This window comes from Marmota monax, unplaced genomic scaffold (assembly GCF_021218885.2).
Source record: "Marmota monax isolate L192 unplaced genomic scaffold, Marmota_monax_Labrador192_F-V1.1 WCK01_AAM20220418_F8-fsc00181, whole genome shotgun sequence".
In the NCBI taxonomy this organism is placed as follows: domain Eukaryota; kingdom Metazoa; phylum Chordata; class Mammalia; order Rodentia; family Sciuridae; genus Marmota; species Marmota monax.
Genome location: NW_026694276.1, coordinates 2,074,451 through 2,098,766, shown reverse-complemented (window position 1 = coordinate 2,098,766; position 24,316 = coordinate 2,074,451). Strand labels below are relative to the sequence as shown.

General features: G+C 37.2%; 1 protein-coding gene across 1 annotated transcript; it reads right to left on the bottom strand.

Moving 5' to 3' along the window:
* Positions 1 to 8,743: 8,743 nt before the first annotated feature.
* Taf13 (TATA-box binding protein associated factor 13) lies at positions 8,744 to 18,274 on the bottom strand. Its single transcript, XM_046467272.2, has 4 exons — positions 18,171 to 18,274; positions 17,231 to 17,309; positions 13,104 to 13,201; positions 8,744 to 9,988 (listed from the first exon to the last, which is right to left on the bottom strand). The coding sequence occupies exons 1-4, from the start codon at positions 18,195 to 18,197 to the stop codon at positions 9,818 to 9,820; spliced, it is 375 nt and encodes a 124-aa protein (XP_046323228.1). The 5' UTR covers positions 18,198 to 18,274; the 3' UTR covers positions 8,744 to 9,817.
* Between the last annotated feature and the right edge of the window lie 6,042 nt (positions 18,275 to 24,316).

Sequence of the window (24,316 nt, the reverse complement as noted above, 5' to 3'; positions counted from 1 at the left end):
CTTACCTCCTCTACTTCTCTGCTTTTCCAGGTTCCACTTCCTCGCTGAAAACTTTAGTAGCTTATTTGTCCCCTTCCTGGTTTCTCATTTTGTGAAACTGATCTGCCTTGAAGCAGTTTTCAGTTAAATGTGTTCACCATTTTTGCCTATGCCTTTATTCTAACTCCGTAAGTGCAGTGATATTCCACAAATATATGTGATGCTCAATTGAGCTGAATCAAATATTCAGGGAGTATAACCACATAGAACCACATCCAAAGGCATCAACATGGTAAGAACCTGAGCCTCACGAAGTCTGAAAGCCAGAGTGAGCTGAGGCTCCCCCCCAAGTGGGAAATGGGGTATAAAATATTGGTAAAGAGAATAATCATCAAAAACATTTCTGGAAAGGAAGAATTTTGTCCAATAAGATAAAAGAAGCCATAGCTTTGAGGGAAAGAGAAATAAGGGAAAACACAAAATCTTACCTGTGATCAATAACCCAGTTGGACTAAATCTTCCTAAAAAATCATTATGAACCCTCTCGAATGATGCGTAACAGGCAAATAAACACAAAAATTTAATGTTATTTAGGGTCTTGATATATTAAAAAAAAAAAAAAAGCCAGCCTCAGCAACTTAACGAGGCCCTGAGCAATTTAGTGAGATCTTGTCTCTAAATAAAAATAAAGGGAGCTGTGGTTGGTGATCAGTGGTAGAGCGCTTGCCTAGCACATGTGAGGCACTGAGTTTGATCCTCAGCACCACATAAAAATAAAATAAAGATGTTGTGTCCACCGAAAACTAAAAAATAAATTCTAAAAAATTCTCTCTCTCAATAAATAAATAAAGATATTGTGTCTATGTGTAAGTAAAAAAAATTAAAAATATAAAAATAAAAAAGGGCTGTAGATATGGCTCAGTGATCAAGTGCCCCTGGGTTCAATCCCTGGTACAAAAAGAAAGAAAGCAAACAAAAAGTGCTTTACCTGATGTTTAAATTGAAAAGTGAGCAGACACAATATATCCTTGAAATTATCTCTCCATTATTGTGCCAGTATAATTCACCTAAGAAACTCGATCTTAATCTTGACTCTCCAACAATAGCAGTTGCAAAAACAAGCATTATTTAAATACATATATCTTCAGTGAAACCTAGAGATACTCATCAGAGACAATCAGACAAACATCTGAGCACCTACTGGAAGCAGAGGAGTGCTGGGGGGGGGGGGCGGGAAGAACCTGATTTTCTGGTATTGGATTGGGTTTGGCATCCATTAAGCACCAAATGAAGTGCTTTGCCTATGTTCTCATTTAAGCCTCACAATCTCCCTTAAGACACTTACTAAATAATTCCCATATCAGAGATTAAGGAAAATAAATTGCCCAAGGTCACACAACTAATACACAGCAAGTCAGGATTTTAACCATTCTGATTCTTAAAATCATTTTCTTCCCACTCTACTTCACTGTATCAACTGGAAATCTTAGCTTTAAGAAAACAAATCTGTTTTAAATTTATGGGTTCTTCATCTCACTTTAACAATTCCTCTTTTTTGTTTTAGTTGTCTCTTTAAAGTTCCTCATGACATAAATTTTGTTGAGTAAATCCTCTTTAACATATTTTCTCCTATGTATTTTATATAAATTGGTAATTGAATCTAAAGACTTGATTGCATTCAGGTTCTTTTGGGGGGTATAGACTACCGTATAATATGGAGTCTTCCATTAGGAGGCATGTGGTGGCTGTTTGTTTCTTCCTATAATTTACCAACTACTAAAGATATGTGTGATTTTTAAAAATCAGTTATTATTATAGATACACTGTCCAGTATGATAGCCACTAGCTCTTGAGGCTATTGAACATTTGATATGTATCTAATCTGAATCCAGATGTGCTGTAAATATAAAAATACATGTTATGTTTCAAGTACTTAGTACAAAACAGAAGAATGTAAAATTTCAGTAATTTGTTTATAAAGATTACATTTTCAATGATAATAGTTTGGACACATAGGATTAAATAAAACAAGTTTTAGGGGCTGTGGCTGTGGCTTAGTGGCAGAGCACTTGCCTAACATGTGTGAGGCACCGAGTTTGATCCTTAGCACCACATAAAATTAAACAAATAGAATAAAGGCATCTACAACTGCAAAAATTTTTTTTTAATTTTAATTAATAAAAATAAATAAATCCTGGGCTGGAGTTGTGGCTCAATGGTAGAGCATTTGCTTAGCACGTGTGAGGCACTGGGTTTGATCCTCAGCACCACATTAAAAAAATAAATGAATAAAATAAAGTTTAAAAAAACTTAAAAAAAAAAAAGAAAATCTTATTCTGATGAGGTAGGGAAGGTTAGAGATCTTGTTTATACCCCTTACACTCTAGGACATAGTGTTATATACATCCAATTTTTTAATAAATAATAATCAGCCTTATAAGAAGCAAATATATATCCTTTATATTTGGGGGTGGGGGTGGGTAAAAGGTAGGAAGGGAAGGAAACAGACACTGAAATATAGGACTTCTGGTACACTGTATCACTTGTACACTGACAAATGCATGGACTGTGTATTTGCTTCCTAATGTAACATCAAGTTTTACTCTACAACCTTAATAGCTAGCTGTTAGCCTACATATCACCTTTCCTTCTATACCCAGCCACACTGGTTAAGAATAGATCTTGTCTTTCACTCTAGTTGCTGCAATAGCAGCAAATTGTTCAGAAAGGACAAGGCTTTCTTAGATGAACTGTCCTTAGATCCCAAGGTACTGTCCCAATCATTCACCAAATATTTGCCAAATGCCTATGCTATGTCAGAAACTAGGTTGAGTACCATTTAGAAATGCAGGTTCTAACATAACAGAATGATTCATGGTGCCTGTAACTTAAATGCCTGTAGGTTAAGGTGGACCCCTTTCATTAGGACTCTCAAGTGACATTTCTAAAAAAGGGAATTGAAAGTTTTGGTTTTCCCAAAATAGTAGAAAGAAATCCAAGCTAGGAAATCTTCCCTTGAGTTCAGGGGGGTTCACTGAGGATAAGAAACTTGCTTTTAAAAAATCCACTCTTGGGGCTGGGGATGTGGCTCAAGTGGTAGTGCGCTCGCCTGGCATGCATGCGTCCCGGTTTGAACCTCAGCCCCACATACAAACAAAGATGTTGTGTCCGCTGAAAACTAAAAAAATAAAATATTAAAAAAATTATCTCTCTCTTTAAAAAAAAAAAGAAAGAAATACTTCTTTATGAAAACATTCTCTGTCCTATCACCTGACTTAGACTTTCCTTTCTCCTTTTAAAAAAGCAAAAAATCCACTCTCATTACTAAAACTTACACATATCAATGAATTTTGTGCTTCAGAGCCAGTAATGTCCTGGATTTGGGGGAAAAAAAAGTACCTCCCCTGCTATTTCTCGTTAATAGATTAAATGATAATGAAGTAGAATTACCTGTGTCTACCAGGGCTTCTATCTGGATTTCTAGACAAAGCATAAATTATACATTGGTGATTAAACCTGGTAGAGAAAAACACATTCTTGTCTCAACATAAAAGAGATGTTTTTATCTATGTCAAATAAATATCTGACACATAAATAAAGTGTTTTGTTTTGCAAAAAAAAAAAATCTCATTTTAATCAAGTCATTGAAATGTTCTAAATTCACAAAAGGAAAATTAAATGTTAGAAATCTTTATATAAATGTATATCTTTAAAATAGATGTTTTACAATAGGTTAATAATTTCTAGTAACATGTTTGAGAGCATTAGTAGAACTTGCTATGAAGATGAAAGAAATTCACCAAAATGAATTCAGATAGGTGTCTTATAGTAAATTCATATGCTCCTAGCCAGATGTGGTGGCCCATGGCTGAGGAAGGAGGATCACAAGTTTCAGGACAGCCTGGATGACTTAGTGAGACTCTGTCTTGAAATAAAAAAATAAAAATGGTTGGTGATGAAGCTCAGTGCCCTGAGTTCAACTTCCATATCAAAAGCAAAAGTTTACATCCCCAAAACTAAAAAAAAAAAAAAAAAAAAAAAAAAAAAAAATCCCATTTCAGAAAATTTAAGCATAGTATTAGCATTTTACAGATTAGTCAGTAAGTACACTCTTTCCTAAAAAACTTCAGTTCTCTGTAATAGTCATGCAAAGGCAAACAGCAAATGATATGTTAGCAACGGTTCTTCCTAGCTGAAAAACATACATATTCAGGATATAGCTCTCTATGCTTGCCTAGCACATGCGAAACTCTTTGAGTTCCACCCCCAGCACCACAAACAAAAAAACACCCAAATATTTAGGGGCTGTTTACCAGACTTTCTGTGCAAATAGTGAAATAGAAATACCAGTACTACAAACAACATGCAGGATTTTGTAAAAAAGTTCAATTTAGGGGCTGGGTTGTGGCTCAGGGTAGAGCACTTGCCTAGCACGTGCAAGATGCTGGGTTCGATTCTCAGCACCACATAAAAAATAAATAAAAGTATTGTGTCCAGCTACAACTAAAAAAAAAAAAATTTAAAATAAGTTCAATTTAAAATGCCAACCAATCTATTAGTAACATATAAGAAATATACTTTTCGGGGCTGGGGATGTGGCTCAAGCGGTAGCACGCTCGCCCGGCATGTATGCGGCCCAGGTTCGATCCTCAGCACCACATACAAAGATGTTGTGTCTGCCAAAAACTAAAAAATAAATATTAAAATTCTCTCTCTCTTTTAAAAAAATAATAAAAAAATAAAAAAGCTAATCTTATTTAAAAAAGAAATATTCTTACTTCTATAACTTCATAATTCCATTTTTCCAGATACTATATGGAAAATTATATCTGGGCTATGCCTTAAATACAATAGATGACTAATAAGTACTTATCTGATACTATGTACCAAAACTTTCACCTCCATCCTATTCCATAATTTAAGTTTGAATAGCTCATGTAGTAATTTACTAGGACCTAGGAAATGAAGCAACCTTCAATAACACAGCTACCATTCTGCTCACAGATCATCCATTCATACCTTTAGTCTCTTCTGTGGTAAGAAGAAAAGCATGAGGCCTAGATAATTGGTAATGTTTGGGGATACAAGCAGAGCTTCAAAAAGTTCTTGATTTTTTTTTTTTTAAAGAGAGAGTGAGAGAGGAGAGAGAGAGAGAGAGAATTTTTTAATATTTATTTTTTAGTTATCGGCGGATACAACATCTTTGTTTTGTATGTGGTGCTGAGGATCGAACCCAGGCCGCACGGATGCCAGGCGAGCGCGCTACCACTTGAGCCACATTCCCAGCCCAAGTTCTTGATTTTTGGGAACAGTATTTAGTGTTGTCAGCTATTATGAGCAACTGAGTTTTCCCCATAGAACTAGGATGGAAAATTGCCCTTTTTGAATAACCTTTGAGATCAAAGTTCAAATGAACCGGAGATATGTAAAGTCACTTTAAAGTGACAACTGGGCATGGTAGTGAACACTTGTAGACTTAAGAGACTCAGGAGGCTGAGACAAGAAGGTAAGTTCAAAGCCAGGCTCAGCAACTTAGGGAAACCCTAAGCAACTCAGCAAGACCCTGACTCAAAATAAAAAATAAAAAGGGCTGGGGATGTGGCTCAGGGTTAAGCACTCCTGGGCTAAATCTGGATGCTAAAAAATAAAAGTAAATAAAGTGACAAACAGAGAAAATGCTTGGATGGGGATTAACAATGGTCGTGAAAATTCAAAAGTTTCCAGGGTCAATAACAAGACAATACTAAAGGTGGCTCCCTGGGCAACCCACCTTCTGTGTTACTCAGGCCCAGGTGATTTTCTGTTAACCCTATTCTATGTCACCTGGCACTCTAGATAATGAGGGGAATTACATAAATGCATTATGATTCACCCTCATAATTCTGTTTCAGGCCAGGTGCAGTGGTGCATACCTGTATTCCCAGAGACTCAGGAGGCTGAGGTAGAAGGATTGAAAATTCGAGGCCAGTTTGGGCAATTAAGCTATCTCAAAAAAAAAAAAGACAGGGAATATAGTTCAGTGACAAAGCACCCTTGTGTTCAATCCCCAGTACAGGGGGAAAAGAAAATTCTGTTTCAGTTTCCTACATGTGTCTGCCTAGAGAAGAAAAGAATGCACTGGTCACATTGTTTAAGTTTTATTTATTTCTGTAAATTGATATCCATTTTCTTACATTGGTCTCATAAGCTTGGTTTCTATGAACCCATTCCAGGAGAGATGTGTTCTCCATTTGCTGATGAAATCAGTTTCTGGACCTGCAATGCTGCAAATCAAACTCTGGAGAGTACGTTCATCCAAGTAATGCCTCCTGAGGTCAAATGGCCAAATGACTTTCCAGGTATCACCCTTCTCCACTGATGAAAGGACATGAAAGCTATTTCTCTCATTGTAAAATTTCTACACTTAGAATTAATGTTATAATTTTTACCCAAGAACACCAACTTAGAATAAAATCAACAATTTCAAGTGCAATCATAGATAATATTAGGCTCTCTGCTTAAGCAGCAAATAAACATGCTAAAATATAAAGGTATTTTTAAAAGAGCTTCACTTAAAACAAAGTGGGGAAGGAATTATAACAGATTTTTACAAATGCAGACATAGGAAACAAATATAGTTAGTGATATCATGTTTAAATCTTATTTCATAACAACTGTGGTAGGCAGAATAATAGCATCTCAAAAGACAACCACATCCTAATCCCCAGAACCTGTGTGAATGAATATATTACTTGATGTAAAAGACATTTTGCTGGTGTGATTAAGTTAAGAACCTTGAAATGAGGAGAGTACCTTGAGTTATCCCAGGTGGGTCCAAAATTACAAAGAATCCTTCCCATCTGGCTTCAGAGTAGGGGTGACCACAGAAGAGTCAGAGATGTATCACTGCTAGGTTTGAAGAGCAAAGAAGGGGACCATGAGCTAAGAAATAAAGTCTCTAGAAGCTGGAAAAGGCAAGTAAACAGGTTCTTTTCTAGAATATCCAGAAAGGAAGATAACCCTGTCGGTTCCTTGATCTAAGGATAGGGGCCAGGATCAGACTTCTGATCTAGAAAACTGGTAATATAATAAGTTTGTAATAAATGAGCAGTGATTTGTTACAGTAGCAAGAGAAAGCTAATATACAAACTCAAAAAAGCTATGTTGAGACAAATCAGGAAGATTTAAACATGTATTGGGCATTAGGGGTAGAATATTAAAGAATTAATAATAATAGCATAAAATACTATTTGGTTACCCTTTTAAACTTTTATCTGTTAGAAATACATGCTGAAGAATTTACAGATGAAATAATACATCTGGGGTTTGCTTTTAATATTTGGCAAAAAATTTTTGGTTGTTGAAGCTGGAGGTTCATTATTATGTATATGCTTGAGATTTTCCAACGTTTTTTTTTTTTTCTTTTTTTTTCAGTGAGTTAACTTAGGAGAACACCTGTATACTGTAGGTCAGCACTGTCCAAAAGAATTTTCTGTGATAATGAAAATGTTCTGTATCACCTCTGTCCAGTGCAGTAGTCACTGACCTTGGGGTTATTGAGTACTTGAAATATACCAAGTGCAACTGAGAAACTGAGTTTTATTTAACTTTAATTAGGCTTAAGGAGCTACATATGGCTACTGTCTACCATATTACACATTACAGCCCTAGATAATGGAAGACAGCCATGCTGCCTTCCTTCCAGAATTCAAAATTAACAAGTTCATCAATCAAATCAGTGGACATTTGGTATTTTTCTGTCCAGCCCCCCTGTCCCCTTTATGCTAATTACCAATATCCAGCTCCCACACCTACCCCAAGCCCTTTTTCACCACAGAAGTAAGGCTTGAGATCCAAGCTTTGGTACAACTTCTTGGACAGAATAATTTAGCCAAGAAAAATGACTAGAGCTGGGATGATCATAATCCTTGCTTGGAACTTTCTGTATTAGGAACAGCTTCCTCAATCTGGAGTTGTAAGAATGGAACCCTAGAACTGCTAGCCATCATGTTCCTAGACCACAGAGAGAATAAACCAAAATTAGGGTAAAAAATGGACAGAGCCGGACAAGGTGGCATATGCCGATAATCTCAACAGCTCGGAGGCTGAGGCAGAAGAATCACAAGTTCAAAGCCAGCCTCAGCAATGGCAAGGCATTAAGCAACTCAGTGAGAGCCTGTCTCTAAATAAAATACAAATTAAGGCTGGGGATATGGCTCAGTGGTCGAGTGTCCCTGAGTCCAATCCCCAATATCAAAAAATAAATAAGTAAAAATAAAATGAGGAGACTATCTTAATTATCCTTAAGTACTTAGATCCAGTAAATCCTGAAGTCATTTCCATCCCTTCTTTCCTATGTTTCAGCTATGTAAGCCAATAAATTCCTTTTTTGCAATCTTTAAAAGTCTTACTTTTAAGGATCATTAACGGAATAGTAAGGCACTCAAAATTATTAGAGATATGATCTAATGCAGTGTATATATAGTATCCCTCTACACAAAGTAAATACAGCTAAGGACACTCCAGTAGTGCTGGTTGCTACCACTTCCTTCTTAAGGGTGGAGCAGGTCCTATTAGCAAAAATAGTAATGTAAGAATAGCTTATTATTCCATTCCTATTATTTATAGCTTAGACTGGGAAAGCTTTTCAGGTGTGCACTGAAGACCAGTATAAACTGTGATATATTTATTATAAAAAGATAGAAATTATTGAGCTAGAATTATCATATTACCAATAATAAACATAATATCCTGGGGCTAAAAAGATTATAAATCACAGGCAAAATCAAACATTAATCTGTTTAATTTTTTATACTTTATTCCTTGTATCAATAGATTAAGAAAGTAAAATTTTCCCAGGTACCGATTTATAGATACTATTTATAAGTAGAATCAAAAAGCTCAGTTTCACAAACAGTAACATTCAGTGATCTCTTTAAATGCAATTTTAATCCTTATTTTAAGCTAAGGGCAATAATTTAATGCAGTAAGCTAAATTCACACAAAACCTGTATACTGTGAACTACAAAAGTGGTTTTTGTAGCTACATACAGTTTTAGTCAACTACACATTTTCACAAGTACTTACAAATATGTTAAAAAAACACTACCCCAAATGCTTATCCTACCATTAGCTCATTAAACATTGCCATTCCTGCTCCTGAAAGTAGATGATTGGGAAAATGAGTTCTAAAACTTAAAAAGTAACTTTAAGTCCAAAAGGTTTTAAATCAAAAAAGTCTTTCAACATGGAAGCATCAACATGAAACTTTTAAGTTTCTAAAAAAATAAAAATAAAAAAATCACTCTTTAGAAAATATTAAAACAAATTATCATTGAAGACACATAAACATTCTTACAAAAAACTTGTAGTTTCAAATATCATCTCCTTAAAAGAAAACCAGTTCACTATCTTTAATAACATCTCAGATCACTGTTGTCTAAAAACTTCAGAATATGTAAGGCATATGTCTCAGCTGTCATAGTCAAAATGACACTTAGATTTCACATATTAAACAGCTATAGTATAGCTTATAATGGCACAAATATACCTAACACATAAATACTACTTCATCCTTTAGATAGTCAAAAGTCAGAAGGAACTGCATAATTTGTAAGGTACTTTAACTTACGTGTAGTCATTAAACTCAGTAAGTAATTCAAGTATAGTCATGTAAAGGCAGGCAATTAAAGGCTCAAGGATCACTCTAAAATCAAAGACATGAAAATAAAGGCTGAAAACTTTGTTTCTCCATCTTTCATTTACATGCCTAGATATTAGGACATTACTGAACAAAATACACAATTATTATATATGATTTCCACAGAATATAATGAAATTTCATGAAGTACAAAAATTATCAAGATCCGTAGTTTGCTTCATCAAATGCTTTTCTAGCTCGTTTCAATTCTTCATTCATGGTAAGCAAGTCTTTAACCCTAGCAAACTTCCTTGGGTCCTTTCGAATCAAGAAGACGATATCTTCAACTTGTACTCGACCTTGTCTTCCAATTGACATTGCCTTGTGAGTCTATTACAAAGAAACATATTAAATTCAAAAATTTTAAATCTAATATTTTGTTGTTTCAATTTGTATTTACTGATTGCTGGAGAGGTTGAAAAATTCTAATTACTATGGCTATTCATTTGTGAATTGTCTTTCTATTCATCCCCCCCATCTTTTTTTTTTGTGTGTGTGGTGCTGGGGATTGAATCCAGGGCCTTGTGCATGCAAGGGAAACACTCTACCAAAAGAGCTATATATCCCAGCCCTCTATTCATTCCTTTTGTTAATTTATTACTGGGTAATTGGCAATATTTCTCTTTATGCTCCGCAGGTTAGTTCTTTATTTTTTTTTTTTTAAATTAAGGACAGTAAATCTACCAAAGTTATTAATATTCCCTTTTTGTTGTTTTTCCATTGTGGTGCTAGCAATTGAACCTAGGGTCTCACACATGCTAAACATACCCACTGAACTAACTTCAGCTTTGTATATGTAGTTTTTGTTTTCATTGTATAAAATCATTTCCTAATTTCTTTGTAACCACCGTTTATGCTTGAGTCCTCCTCCATTTTGATAGCCAATAAATATTGGTGGGATTTCTTAAAATCAAATAAACCTCATCCCTATCATTATATACTCATTCTGTACAAAAACAAAGGTTAATCACAGCATTACTTTTTTTTTTGGTAGCAGGGATTGAATCATGGGGTGCTTAATCACTGAGTCACCTTCCTAGCCCTTTTAAAATTTTTACTTATTTATTTATTTTTGGTACCAGGGATTAAACCCAGAGGTGCTCAAACTCTGAACCACATACCAAGACCTTTTTATTTTGAGACAGGGTCTCACTGGGTTGCTTACAATTCTCACTAAGTTGCAGAGGCTGACTTTGAACCTGCAATCCTGCCTCAGCCTCCTGAGCTGCTTTGAACTTGCAATCCTGTTGCATCAGGCTTCCAAATTCCTGGGATTATAGGCATGCACCACCACTCCTGGCTCATAGCATTACTTCTGATGACTAGAAATGGAAATAAGAAAGCTAGGCTTGATGGCACACACCTGTAATCCCAGCAGCTCTGGAGGCTGAGGCAGGAAGATTGTGAATTCAAAGCCAGGCTCAGGAAAAGTGAGGCTCTAAGCAACTCAGTGATACCCTGTCTCTAAATAAAATGCAAAATAAGGCTGGGGATGTGGCTCAGTGATTGAGTGACCCTGAGTTCAATCCCCAGTACCTGGCCCCCACCTCCCCAAAAAAACCTGAGGCAGGAGGATCACAAGTTCAAGGACAGTCTTAGCAACTTAGACTGTCTCAAAATTTAAAAAAAAAAATTTAATTATTTTAAAGGCTAGGGATGGAGTTCAGTGATAAAAGCACCCTGTAGCACATACACAAACACACACACACACACAAAAAAAAAAAAAAAGAGAGAGAGAAACTAAATTTTACTAATAGGCACTGAGTATATTCAATTAGTAGAGTAATTGAAAATATGATGGAATATTATGTAATGACAAGGGGAAAGTCATTGCATAATTGTTCTAGACTTACCTAACGGAAAAAGCTGGTTCTAAGACTGTACATACCATACGATTCCAATTTTATAAAAAGCTTCAAAATACATACAAAAAGGTAAAATGATAATCACCAAAATGTCAGAACTAGTTGTCTCTAGGGAGAAGACTTACAGGTTTTAATTTTCTTCTTGTGCTTTAATACATCCAAAATCATACTTGTTATTAATTACCTTTATAGATAGAAAAAAGTTCTTTTTAATGCATACTATTTGTGGGGTAGAGGGGAGATAGATATGGTGCAGGACCTTAAGCATTTTAGGCAAGTGCTTATCCAGTGAGTTATATACCCAGACCTAAGTAATTTTAATTCTATTCTGTAGCAAGAAAATAATCCAAAACACAGCCATACTCAGTAATACCATCCCTGAGAATGTATTCCAAAAGATGGGGCAGACAGAGAATTGATCATTCAAAATGTTAGTTTCAGGAACGGGGATTTTGTTCAGTGGTAAACAGTTTTCCTAGCAAGCACAAGGCCCTGTTCAATCCCTAGCACAGGAAAAAAAAATTTTTTTTTTTTTTAGAGTGGGTGATGTACCAGGGATTGAACTTAGGGGCACTGGACCACTGAGCCACATCCCTAGCCCTATTTTGTATTTTATTAGAGACAGGGTCTCACTGAGTTGCTTAGTGCCTCGCTAAATTGCTGAGGCTGGCTTTTAACTCAAAATCCTCCTGCCTCTGTCTTCTGAGTCCCTGGGATTACAGGCATGTACCACCACACCCGGCCCAGAAAACTTTTTAAAAAGGTCAACCAGTCAGTTAAAAATAAAACTTATAAATAACCTTTACAATAAGAGAATGGTTAAATAAATTAGAAAACAGGGCTGGGGATGTGGCTCAAGTGGTAGCGTGCTCGCCTGGCATGTGTGCGGCCCGGGTTCGATCCTCAGCACCACATACAAACAAAGATGTTGTGTCCGCCGAAAACTAAAAAATAAATATTAAAAATTCTCTCTCTCTCTCTCTCTTTAAAAAAAAAAATAAATAAAAAAAATTAGAAAACAATTCAAATAAATTTTATGTAGCTACTAAAGTAATTATTAAAACACAAAAAAATATGTATTACAAAATTTAGAGAACAAAAAATATTACCAAGCTCACTACAGTAAAAAACATTATATATCTTTATTTTTATTTATTTTTATTTTTAATTTGTTGTTTTTGTTTGGAGTGGGCATCCAGACAGGAACTATAAATTAGTATTTAAATAAACAGTAGAAAAGGCAATAAAAAAGATTATGTTGAATAATGAGATATATAATGGGCAATATTTTTATTTTATTCAAGGGGTTTTATGTCTTTATAAATAAAATTCAGGAGGAGGGCATGGAATATATTTATTTAATCTCCATCCATAATGATAATTAGAAACCAATAACTTTTGCAAAACAGGCACTCAATGGATAGTTTGTTTCAAAAGGATGCCATAAGTTTTAGATTTTCAAAAACACTTAGAATTTTAAACCTATTCTTCAATTAGCTCAGACTAGTTACAAAAACAAAACAAAACCAAACAAAAATTGCCAAAAACCTCTTAAAAGATCAGTTACAACAGAATCTTACCATTTCAGTGATGAACTCTATGACAAGATCTTCAAGAATATCCACTGACTCAGTGTAAGGATTCTGGTCATCCCCAAACCCATACATCATACATCGTACTGCGAAAGAATAATAATTTTTATTTACTTGACAATTTCGCCAATACTTTTTCATATCAACTAGAAGTGACCAAAATTATACAAAATATTGGTCTAAAAACATATTTACACTGTATCTGTTGTCTCCATGTATGGATTTTGGTGTAAAAGATTTGACCATAAACTGGGAATGGTGGTGCATGCCTGTAATCCCTGCGGTTTAGGAGACCGAAGCAGGAGAATTGCAAATTCAAAGCCAGCCTAGGCCCCAAGCAACCTGGCATGACCCTGTTTCTAAATAAAATATAAAAAGGGCTGAGGATGTGGCTCAGTGGTTAAGCAACCCTACGTTCAATCCCCCATACCAAAAAAAAAAAAGATTTTACCAGTTTCATCACCATAATCTCCAACAAAACTCTGGCTCCCGTTCCTTCCTTAAACCACTACTAATGTGTACATTCTTTCCCTAATCTCTATCATCTACTCACCAGCGACCCCCAGAATGTCTCTAGGTGGGAGACTCTATGGTAGGCACAGGACAGCAATGGCTTAGTATTTTCTAGAAGTGTTTTCTGTGTGTGGGTGAGGCAGTGGAGCACTGGAAAAGACATAAGAATCTTTTCTGATATTACCATAGGGGAAAGAACATGACAGAAAATACTCCAATTACCTTCTTATGGAAAGAAACAGGGTAATTAAAAGGAGAAGGCAGAGGGCTTCTACAAAGAATCCTGACATTTTATTTCCTAGATCAACACAACTGTCAGCAAAGCCCTTTCAGGAGTCATCTGAAGAAACCACAGAACATGCAAAAGAGAAGAAAAATCTAATGCAGAGTAATAAAAATAACTGCTAATAGCTAAAACATATATAGCCCTTACTATATGCCAGGTACTTAAGGCTTTTATATATATAACACATCTAATCCTCACAATAATCATTTGATGTATATACTATTATTATATCCTATCTATGGATGAGAAAACTGAGACACCAAGCTAAGTGACTTACCCGAAGTCACACAGCTAGTAAGAGATATAGCCTAAATCTGAACCTAGCTGATCAGGTTTCAGAGTCATTAATCTGACCCACAACAGTTCTATGCATCACAGTTTAGGACCAATGTGATTCATGCACATTTTTAACCTATATAGTCTATAAATCCCAACTAGTTCACAGACAAAGCTTCAAGAAGTCCTTGAATCTCCCTTGAAATCATTCAGAAAAAATTTTTTTTTAAAGAGAGAGAGAGAGAATTTTTTAATATTTATTTTTTAGTTCTCGGTGGACACAACATCCCTGTTTTGTATGTGGTGCTGAGGATCGAACCTAGGCCGCATGCATGCCAGGAGAGCACGCTACCGCTTGAGCCACATCCCCGGCCCCCAGAAAAATTTTAACACCTGAATTTTTTTAACATTTTTCTGAGAAGAATTATAACACCAGATTCTCAAAGAGGAATGTAAATGCTGTCAAATGCTGGAAATATATCTTAATCTGAGTGGTGATTCCAAGGATATACATGTAAAATTCATCAGACAGCTCACTAAGGACTTATACAACTGTTGATAAATTTTACTTTTTTTTTTTTTAAAGGAACACTGAAAACACTTCTAAATGAAGGAATAAGTACAAATAATTACTATTTAGGAGAAGCAAAAACTAGTAGAAATAAAAAGAGAAGAAAGCAGGCCCAGGGAAGAAATGAAAGGGGTGACTTAAAAGCTAGCTCAGGATAGAGGTATCATAGCATTTACACTAACAAGGTCCTTGAGTTCCTTTGAGCCACAGGAGCCAAGATTTTCTCTCTCTCTTTTTGGATTCTGTAATATTTTTTTGCCTTTTCAAATGATAATTTTAGACTAACAGATGATCTGTAAAAATAGTACAGAGCTCCCATATGCCCTATATCTGGCTTCCTTTTATCATAACATCTTATATAAACATATTTATCAAAACTAAGTACAAGTACAAACATTATTCAAATTGTACCAGTTTTCTACTAATGTCCTTCTTCCCAGGCTTTTTTTGCCTTTAGTGATCAGAATTGTACTCAGTGTCTTACACATGCATGGCAAATGCCCTACCACTGAGCTATAACCGCAGGTCATCAGTTCTAGGTTCCTATCAAAAATATACTCAGCTGTCATGCCTCCTTTGTTTTCTCTATTCAATCTGTGACAGCTCCTCAGCTTTTCCCTAACTTTCATGTCCTTGACACTTTTGAACAATACTGGTTAGTTATCTTGTAAAATGTCTCTCAATTTGGGTTGTCATTTTCTCATGATTAGAATGAAGTTACACACCATTTAATAGGATACCGAGATGATATGCCCTCACATCAGGGCTTTGTGATATCAATATAAATTACTGGTGATTGTTTTTTTTTTTTTCTTTAATATTTTGAGGAAGATACTTCATCACTATCTTTTTTTTGTACTGAAGATTGAACCCAGGGGTACTTTATCACTGAGCTACATCTCCATCCCCTCTTTCTGTTTTTTAAATATTATTTTAGGTTTTTGATGAACCTATTTTTTTTTAATTTATTTTTATGCAGTGCTGAGAATCAAACCGGATGCCTCACACATGCTAGGCAAGAGCTCTACCACTGAGCTGTGACCCCAGTCCATCCTCACTCCTTTTTATTTTTTATTTAGAGACAGGGTCTCACTTAGAGCCTGGCTAAGTTGCTGAGGCTGGCCTTGAACCTGCCTTGGCCTTCAACTCCTGTCTCTGCCTTCCCATGTTGCTGGGATTACAAGCATGAGCCACTGCATCTGGCTATCACTAACACTTTGATGGGTAAAATTCTCCAGCAGGAAAACATATTTCACTGTGAAAGAGAAACCTAATAGGAAGTATACACATTTTGTTTGGTTAAAGGATATAACGACATAAATGAATAGCAATGAATGCTTTGAAATTCTATGTTATACTAATAAGAAAAACATTTTAAAATTAGGGTTTAGGAAAACATTTTGGTCAGTAAGACATGTTAGATTCTGCTAACACAAAAAAAAAAAGCTGTGAAGATTCCAGATTCTTATCACAAAAATACAGTGATCCAAGTAGAAACAAAGGTCTTCACTAACAACCAACTGTGCAAGAATCACACTGAGATGCTCTGGTATAGGGAGATTCCCTACATATGCTGACATAAGTTAAACCAGATATAAACTGAGTAATTAGCATCAGAGAGATGGAATAAGGAGTAGTCAGCTTTAAGTGAGAAATTGAGATATAGAAAATGATTTGAACGGTTAAAAAAAGAGCATTTGAGGGCTGGGACTATGGCTCAGTAGTAGGGTGCCCGCCGTGCACGTGAGGCCCTGGGTTCGATCCTCAGCACCACATAAAAATAAATAAAGATATTGTGTCCATCTACAACTAAAAAAATGTTAAAAAAAAAAAAAGTATTTGAGAACTGCTCATGTCTAACGCAGCCTAATTAAACCAGATATTCATAAATCTGTATTGCTGCATCTCTCAATACTCAACCATAACTATACATTAAGGACCCAAGACCTGGAGATGGAAAGCACATTCTTATGGTTTCTTTCAGGGGTTGGTCTACACCAACAGTAGCAGCAGTTCTCTTCTTGCTGCTGGCAAAAAGGGTCAAATTTATCCACTGAGTGAGTAGGACATTATAATCTCTCAGTCACTGTAATGTCTCACACTGTTCAGCACCTTTCTGCCCTGTTTATTGCTTTTCTTTAAAATCCCAATTTTCAGCACCTGTTCCAGGTTACAGTCAAAGGAGTCCCTGCTTCTTCTCTTCAGAGGTAAGTTACATGAAAACTATGAAAGTATATTCTGCCCTGAATTAAAACACCACATTGCATCACTGTGTATGTGTGAGTATAAAAGTAATGGGGTTAGGATGGTTACTATATATAATTCAAAAGTTATTTAAACAGAATTTGAGACAGATCTGAGAATACTATTCTTAAAGGGAAACACATTCAGAACAATGAATCTACTTTGAAAGGATAGTTTCAAAGGTTTTCACGATTTGTAAAAAAATCATTGTTAAATACGACTTACATTCTTTAGAAAAAAGTCTCTTTCTTTTTCCCTGTCCACCTTCTGCACCTCCTCCAATTTCTTCATTTTCCTCTTCAAACTAGAAATTAAAATGCATACATAGTAATGTCAAAGACTGCATTGCATTTGATAGACAAATAATTAGTATTTTCAACACTGATATCAGGCTAAAAAAAATCTAAATCGGGCAGGAAAAAAAATCATGAAATCTTAGCACCGAAGGTACTTAAAAATGAGTCCAATTTCCAAGTTATGCAGAAATAGTCTCTACAATGCACCTAACAATCCTATTGCCTTTACATGTACGAGTTCTAACGAGTGTAGATTGTTAAATAACAGAAAATAAATCACTACACAGCGTTACTGTTAAAGATTTGATACTGAGTCAGAGTCTACTCCCTACAGTAAAACTAACGTTTACTAAGCACTTGCTTACACAGTGCTAAAACTTTCCTCAAGTAACCCTTATTTTATGAAAAGAAAACGATGCTCAAAGTTAAGTAATTTGCTCAGAAAAGAGAGAGAGAGAGAGAGAGAGAGAGAGAGAGAATGAATATGAGATCTAGGCTTCCTGACTTCCAGTTCATTCTTTTTCCACTACTTCACAGTAAGTACAGTTTAGTTAGCAGTTTGACTGCCAGTTCATAATGAGTTTCAGCAAACAATAGCTGTGTCCTCTGATAATTCTCTAGTGTTTCAAAGGGTATCTGGCAGATCCAGACCAAAACCAAAGGGAAGGAACCACCCTTCTACTCTTCCTTCAAGTCTTGTCCCACGTACTAAAATGACAAATCCAATGAAAAGGGCAAGCAAAGCGAAGTCCCTGCATTCTCTCGGCTGAATTCGCTAAGGAAAACAGACTCGATTCTCAACTCTGCCTCTGCTAGGGAGCCTAAAGGAATGAGAAAAGCAGAACGTTGAGACCGAGGCGTTCACTCACGGTCGGGTCTTCTTCCTCATCTGCCATCCCACTAGCCCGCCAGCCCACAGCGCCTCGCCGGCTAGCTGCTGGCTGGTTTTACTATTTCCTCTACGTCATTTCCGGTGACGCGCGGGGCGGGGTGGCGCCAAATATGGTCTGCGCCTGCGCGATTAGGAGGAGTTTGTTCCCTAACGACCGCCTGGACAGTCCCCAGGGGAGGAGGGATGCTCTTTTGCGTCTAATCCCCAAGAAGTAATTTAAAACAGTGCAAAGAAAAGCGAGTGTGGACTCCGAGTCTGAGGCAGGAGCATCTCAAGTTTGAGGCCAGCCTCAGCAATTTAGCGAGACCTTGTCTCAAAATAAAAATTAAAAAGGAATGGGGATGTGGTTCAGTGTTAAGCGCCCCTGGATTCCATCCCCAGTACCAAAACGAAAAAGAGTGGGGCTAAGCGGCGTGTATCTCGCTGTCACCCTACATTTGCCCCTGCACATTCTGCGCTTCCCGATTCTGAACTGCGAAGTTGTGCATCCTAGAAAGACCAATCAGCGGTCCTTGGTCTGAAATGTCAACAACTTTAACTTTCCTCCATTTATATCCAAACACTATTTACCGAGAGCATATTATGTTTACCTACTAGTACTCAAGAGGGATGTATTCCTAGACCAACAGGATTCAAAATTGGGAAGTGTTTGGGGTCGGAAAAATAATCGGAAAAATCATGGGCATTATAAGGCTTAGAGCTAAGCATGTCGAATAGCCTACAATGTAAGAGAAGATGTCTCACAACCAAAAAATAATCTTTCTGAATGTCCTGCTGTCCTGCTGAACATTCAGTGAGTGAAAAAGATAATTATCTGAGACTAGAATCTGTTTTTGTTAACATAAATACAAAGCATCGGGCTGGGGATGTGGCTCAAGCGGTAGCGCGCTCGCCTGGCATGCGTGCGGCCCGGGTTCAATCCTCAGCACCACGTACAAACAAAGATGTTGTGTCTGCCGAAAACTAAAAAATAAACATTAAAAAATAAATAAATAAATAAACAAACAAATAAATACAAAGCATCTGCCAGTACTTTAAATGTACACTCATTTTATACGAATGTTGCTGCCCAAAATTTGGTATACAGTACTTTGTTTTGCTTGGATCTTACTAAGAGCTGAGAAAATAATGTCATCAAAAACAAGATGTAATTTGAATAGTCAATGCTCCCGCCCCAAACAGTCTGCATCTGTAAAGGTACTTCTACATAAGAAATGTATGCCAGGTGCAGTGGCACATTCCTGTAATTCCAGCAACTCAGGGGGCCCAGGCTGGAGGATCTCAAGTTCAAAACCAGCCTCAGCAATTAGTGAGGCCCTATTTTAAAAAAAATAAAGGAGATCGAGGACTGGGAATGTCACTCAGTGGTTAAGTACCTCAGGATTCAATCCCTGGTGCCAAAAAAAAAAAAAAAAAAAAAAAAAAATCTAAAATCATCCTACCACCCCTAATGTAATCCAAAACTTTAAAAAAGTAAATAAATAAACCTTTCCTCTTTTAAAGTTGCTTACCTCAGGTATTTTGCTACAATAGTGGAAAGATAACTAACATAGCATTAATCTCAGCTCAAGATCAAATACAAGCAGAGTTGAAGGATAAATCTCATAAAGTTGCAAAATCTCAGCCTCAGTGGTGCAGGCCTGTAATCCCAGTGGCTCCAGAGGCTGAGGCAGGGATCACAAGTTCAAAGCTAGCCCCAGCAATTTAGTGAGGCCCTAAGCAACTTAGCGAAACACTGTCTCAAAATAAAATAAAAAAGAAAGGGCTGGGAATGCCGCTCAGTGGTTAAGCACCCCTGGGTTCAATTCCCAGTACAAGAAGTAGAAAAAAAGAAATTAAGAGATTGAAGAATTTAGGAAAAGGGCCGGGCACAGTGGCACATGTCTGTAAGCCCAGTCATCGGGAGGGTGAAAGATCAGGTTGAAAGACCCTCAGAGTCCCTGTCCAAAGTGAACCACATGAAACACTGGCTGCAAAAGCAAGAGGCAAGTTTATTAATACACAGGCGCCTGCGGGTGCTCAGCAACACCTCAGCCGGAGCTTAGGTGAACTGGCACACCGGGCTTTGGGGTACAGATCTTTTATAGGGTACAGTGGTCAGTTTCCCGCCTAGCACAGTAGCAGGTATCTCATTGGCTCTTTTGAATCCAGCATATAGGTCACTTAAAGGGTAAACTTGTTTTTCACTATAGGTTCCTGGAAAACCACATAAAAATCACTTATTTTTCACTGTATGCTTCCGTTTGCTCAACCGTGCCGGTTCTTTCCCAACCATCCTGTTCTTTCCTAATCGGTTACACTTAACTGATTATCTGAAAAACACATCTGACACCTGTGCAGGTGCAAAAGCAAGCCTTGATGATTTTGTAACTGGGCCTAAAGTTATTGGGCTGGGGTCTCTCAAGGTGAGGTGGGCAGTGACCAAAGGAGGCAGATTTAAAAAGGCCGCTGAACGAGGCTTTATTGAGGTATCACGCTCAGGCGGAACTATATCAGATCCACAGAATGGACAGGAGAAGGGTCTGAGGAGAAACCTCGTGGGAGCTGGACCAGACTGGGATTTTATGGGGTTTAGGCAGGAAGGGAAGGGCTTGGGACAGGAAAAAGGTGTTTTTAGAATACCTAATCCCGCTGGAGTTGGACTGGGGAACTGGCAGAACTCCAGGATTGGCCAGGGGGGTCCTGCTGATTGACAGGCATTAGTCAGGAGATCCCACTGATTGACAGGCGTTTCCATTGGGCCTGATTGGTGTTTCCTTCCCACGTGTGCTGCTTTGTCCTAAGTGACCGCCACCGGCCTGACAGAGGCTGGGACGGAGGATCGTGAGTTCAAAGCCAGCCTTAGCAAAAGTGAGGTGATAAGCAACTCAGTGAGACCCTGTCTCTAAATAAAATACAAAATAGAGCTAGGGATGTGGCTCAGTGGTCAAGTGCCCTTAAATTTAATCCCCAATATCCGCCTCAAAAAAGGTTACAGAATGTGTATATTGTAAGGTCCTTGCTTAGCATCTGGATGGCCATCTTAAGTTACAGTGGCCATTTTAAGAAAAAGCTTCCCTTTTCCTCCCAAGGACCTTTCAGAAAAAGGTTCACCACTCCCTCATACTGTAATGCCAGATTTGTGGGACCCCAACAGACCTCCAGGAGCCGAATCCAATGCAATCTTACAAGAGTTTTTATTGCAAGCTCGAGCCTGGACTCACAACCGTACCCAATGCAGCGGTCCCAGGGAGTGAGTCCTGGTCCTTTGTTCAGTGAGATTTTATAGGTTTTGGGGGATACTCTATGCATCACAACATCACACAGCAAATCATTCCATACCGCAGGAAAGTCAAACAACAACTCTTAACACTGATTAGCATATTCACTGGCGGGAACAAGTTGGGTAGGGGTGACTGGTTAGTACAAGAAGGGGATTCCTTTGAACTGATTGGTTTAAGCCACCAAGGGTGTATGTGCTAAACTATATGGTTTCCCAACATGTTACAACCACCATAAACTACTTGGGGGTCATCTGGTATCCCAGGTATTTTTCCTGTCTCATGCTGATTGGTGGTTGCTAGGGGGGTTGCTATGGGTCCTCACCTAGCTTAACTGAGTCAGGGACACCTGGCACTGCAGACCTCTCCCGTTACTTACAGATAAACAACTCAGCAGGGTGGGTAGGTGCTTAGGAGTGCTCTGTGGGTTTTTCCAAGGACAAGGGTCACACCCCCTTCCTTGAACAGGCTTTGCTCTGAGTTAGAGGCTGGTTTCTCAAAAATGGAGTCACATTAGTTTCTCAATACCAACCTTATAGCTTTGTCTTCTGATATTCCTTTCATGAACCCCACATTCCAGTTTCACAAAGCCACTTCCAATTATTCATGCAACAGAATTTATGAAGTTCCTGTAAAGTAATCAGCCCTTCCTATGGGACTGTGAATAAAGTGACAGACAATGCAAATGAACTCACAGTATACCAATGGGACATGAAATAGACATTGAATGCTTTGAGAGCTTATGTTGGAGAAAGAGGATCCAAGAATGTCAAAGAAGTTTTCCCTGAGCAAGTAAGGTTTGAGTTGGGACTGAGCAATAGAGTATATTGTTCCCCACACGTACTTGTACTTTCCCTTTCCAGGCCTTGGATTACTGTTTCTTCCCCAGTGGAATATTTTTCTACCTATTGAGATGCAACATGCCTTTCAGGCTCGGCTAAAATGTCTGCTCCTTTATAAAGTCTTCCCTGAGCCTCCTGATTCAAAGTTTCTCCTTTATACTCCAAAAACACTTGGTTTTCATTTTTCTTTGACACTTCTTTTTTTTGTTTGTTTGTTTATTTAGTTGTAGATGAACATAATACCTTTATTTTATTTATTTATTTTAATGTGGTACTGAGGATCGAACCTAGTGCCTCATATGGGCAAAGCAAGCCCTCTGCTACTGAGCTACACTCCCAGCCCTCTTTGACATTTCTTTCTACCATATATATATTTTTTTGTTATTATTATACACAACTTATCTTTTTCTACTAAATCTTAAACTCTGTTTAACAGTAGACTCTTGTTTCTCATTCACTTTAGCAAATTCCTTAGATCTAAAAGTCCTGGAACAAATATTTGCAGCATAAATTAAGGCCTGCTAGACATCCCTTTTCAATTATGTTGTAATTCAAATGAAGCTATTGTTGGTGAGCTGTGCCTTTGCAATTGAACTTATTCTTTGGTTAAACCAGAATGCCATAGTCATAGTACCCAAGACTGATTATTGTTCACTACAATGACTGCAAAAACTCTAACAAACAGGCCACTGTTCTTTGACAGGCATTTGGCAACAACTGTCAGTTCTCCAGTGCAGGCTGAAATGAACTGAGGAAGAGCTGTCTGAATGGAGAGCCCCTCAACCCTGTGGGGCTCTGTTTATTTCTTGCAGTTGGGCTGCTAGAGCCAGTGACCCAGGCTTTGGCCTCATGTGAGACATGCCTTCAGGGGATGGATGGCATTGAGGCTATGGGGTTTTCCAGGGTGACAGAAACATTAATGCTTAGAACAAAATCATCCAGACCAGTTAACAGTGGAAAGCATTGAAATTTGAGGCTGTGTGATAACAACAGAAAGAGAACTTTGAAGTTACACAGATTCAGGTTTGGTCATAACTAGTTACATGATTTCACCCATGTGCCTTTTTTGAACCTCTCATTTTTCTTTAAAGAATATTCTGCAAATATTTTAAAATAATGAAGATAATATATGTATACTATTAAAATTTGTTTATTTGTATTATCTTACCTAATTTATTTTGTTCTGAGAGCAGGGACTTATTTTTTTCTCTCTGCAAATCTAGCAAGCACCCAGCACATAGCAGACATGAGTAAAAAATTTTAAACAAATTAACAACACCAATAATAGTTAACATTTATGGAGCAATACTTCATGCTAGAAATTGTTTTCATTTAATCCTCCAACAATCCTAGAAAGAAGCTACCATTATAACCCAATTTTACAGAGGAAAAAAAGTGAACATATTTTTAATTTTTAAAAACTAATGTATTTATTAAATTTTTTTAAATGCTGAGGATACAACAAAGGTGCTCTAGCACTGAACTGCATCCCAAACTCTATTGAACATATTTTTAAAACTGTACAGTTTTTATTTCTTGTCTGGTAGGATATTCAAATTATGAACTCCCTATAAAGGTGACAGTTGAAGCCATGGAGCCGAACTGGTCACCACAATTAATAATGAAAAGGAAAAAAAAAAAGAACAGAACAATCAATCAGAAGGTCAGTGAGGATAGTGCAGTTTCATAGTAAGCACGAAAGAATTTTTTGAGTTGAAGATGAACTTTATGATTCAGTCTCGATTAGTGAATGTGAATATGTTTAGGAGCTGGTTAGAATGATTTGGGATCTTTATCCAGTTGTGGTACAAAAACTAACTTCAGTTGCTAGTGATGATTCTAGTGCTGTTACTGTTTTAGACAAAAGTTGAAAGTTTTAAAGGCCTAGACAATATGGATTTCTGTTTTGGTTCAGTTTTGAGTGTTCCAGAACAGTTCTTTTGGGAAGGGGGTTTGTGTGTAGGTGCATGCCTATTTAATCTGAGTGGCTGTCTGGCCAGTCTTAAGTTTCTGTATATCTT

Coding starts and splice junctions, on each gene's coding strand:
- Taf13 (XM_046467272.2), bottom strand. CDS start 18,197: ATGGCAGATGAGGAAGAAGACCCGACC. Junction 17,310..18,170: donor ATGAGGAAGAAGACCCGACC/GTGAGTGAACGC, acceptor TTTAATTTCTAG/TTTGAAGAGGAAAATGAAGA. Junction 9,989..13,103: donor TAGAGTTCATCACTGAAATG/GTAAGATTCTGT, acceptor TCTTTGTAATAG/ACTCACAAGGCAATGTCAAT.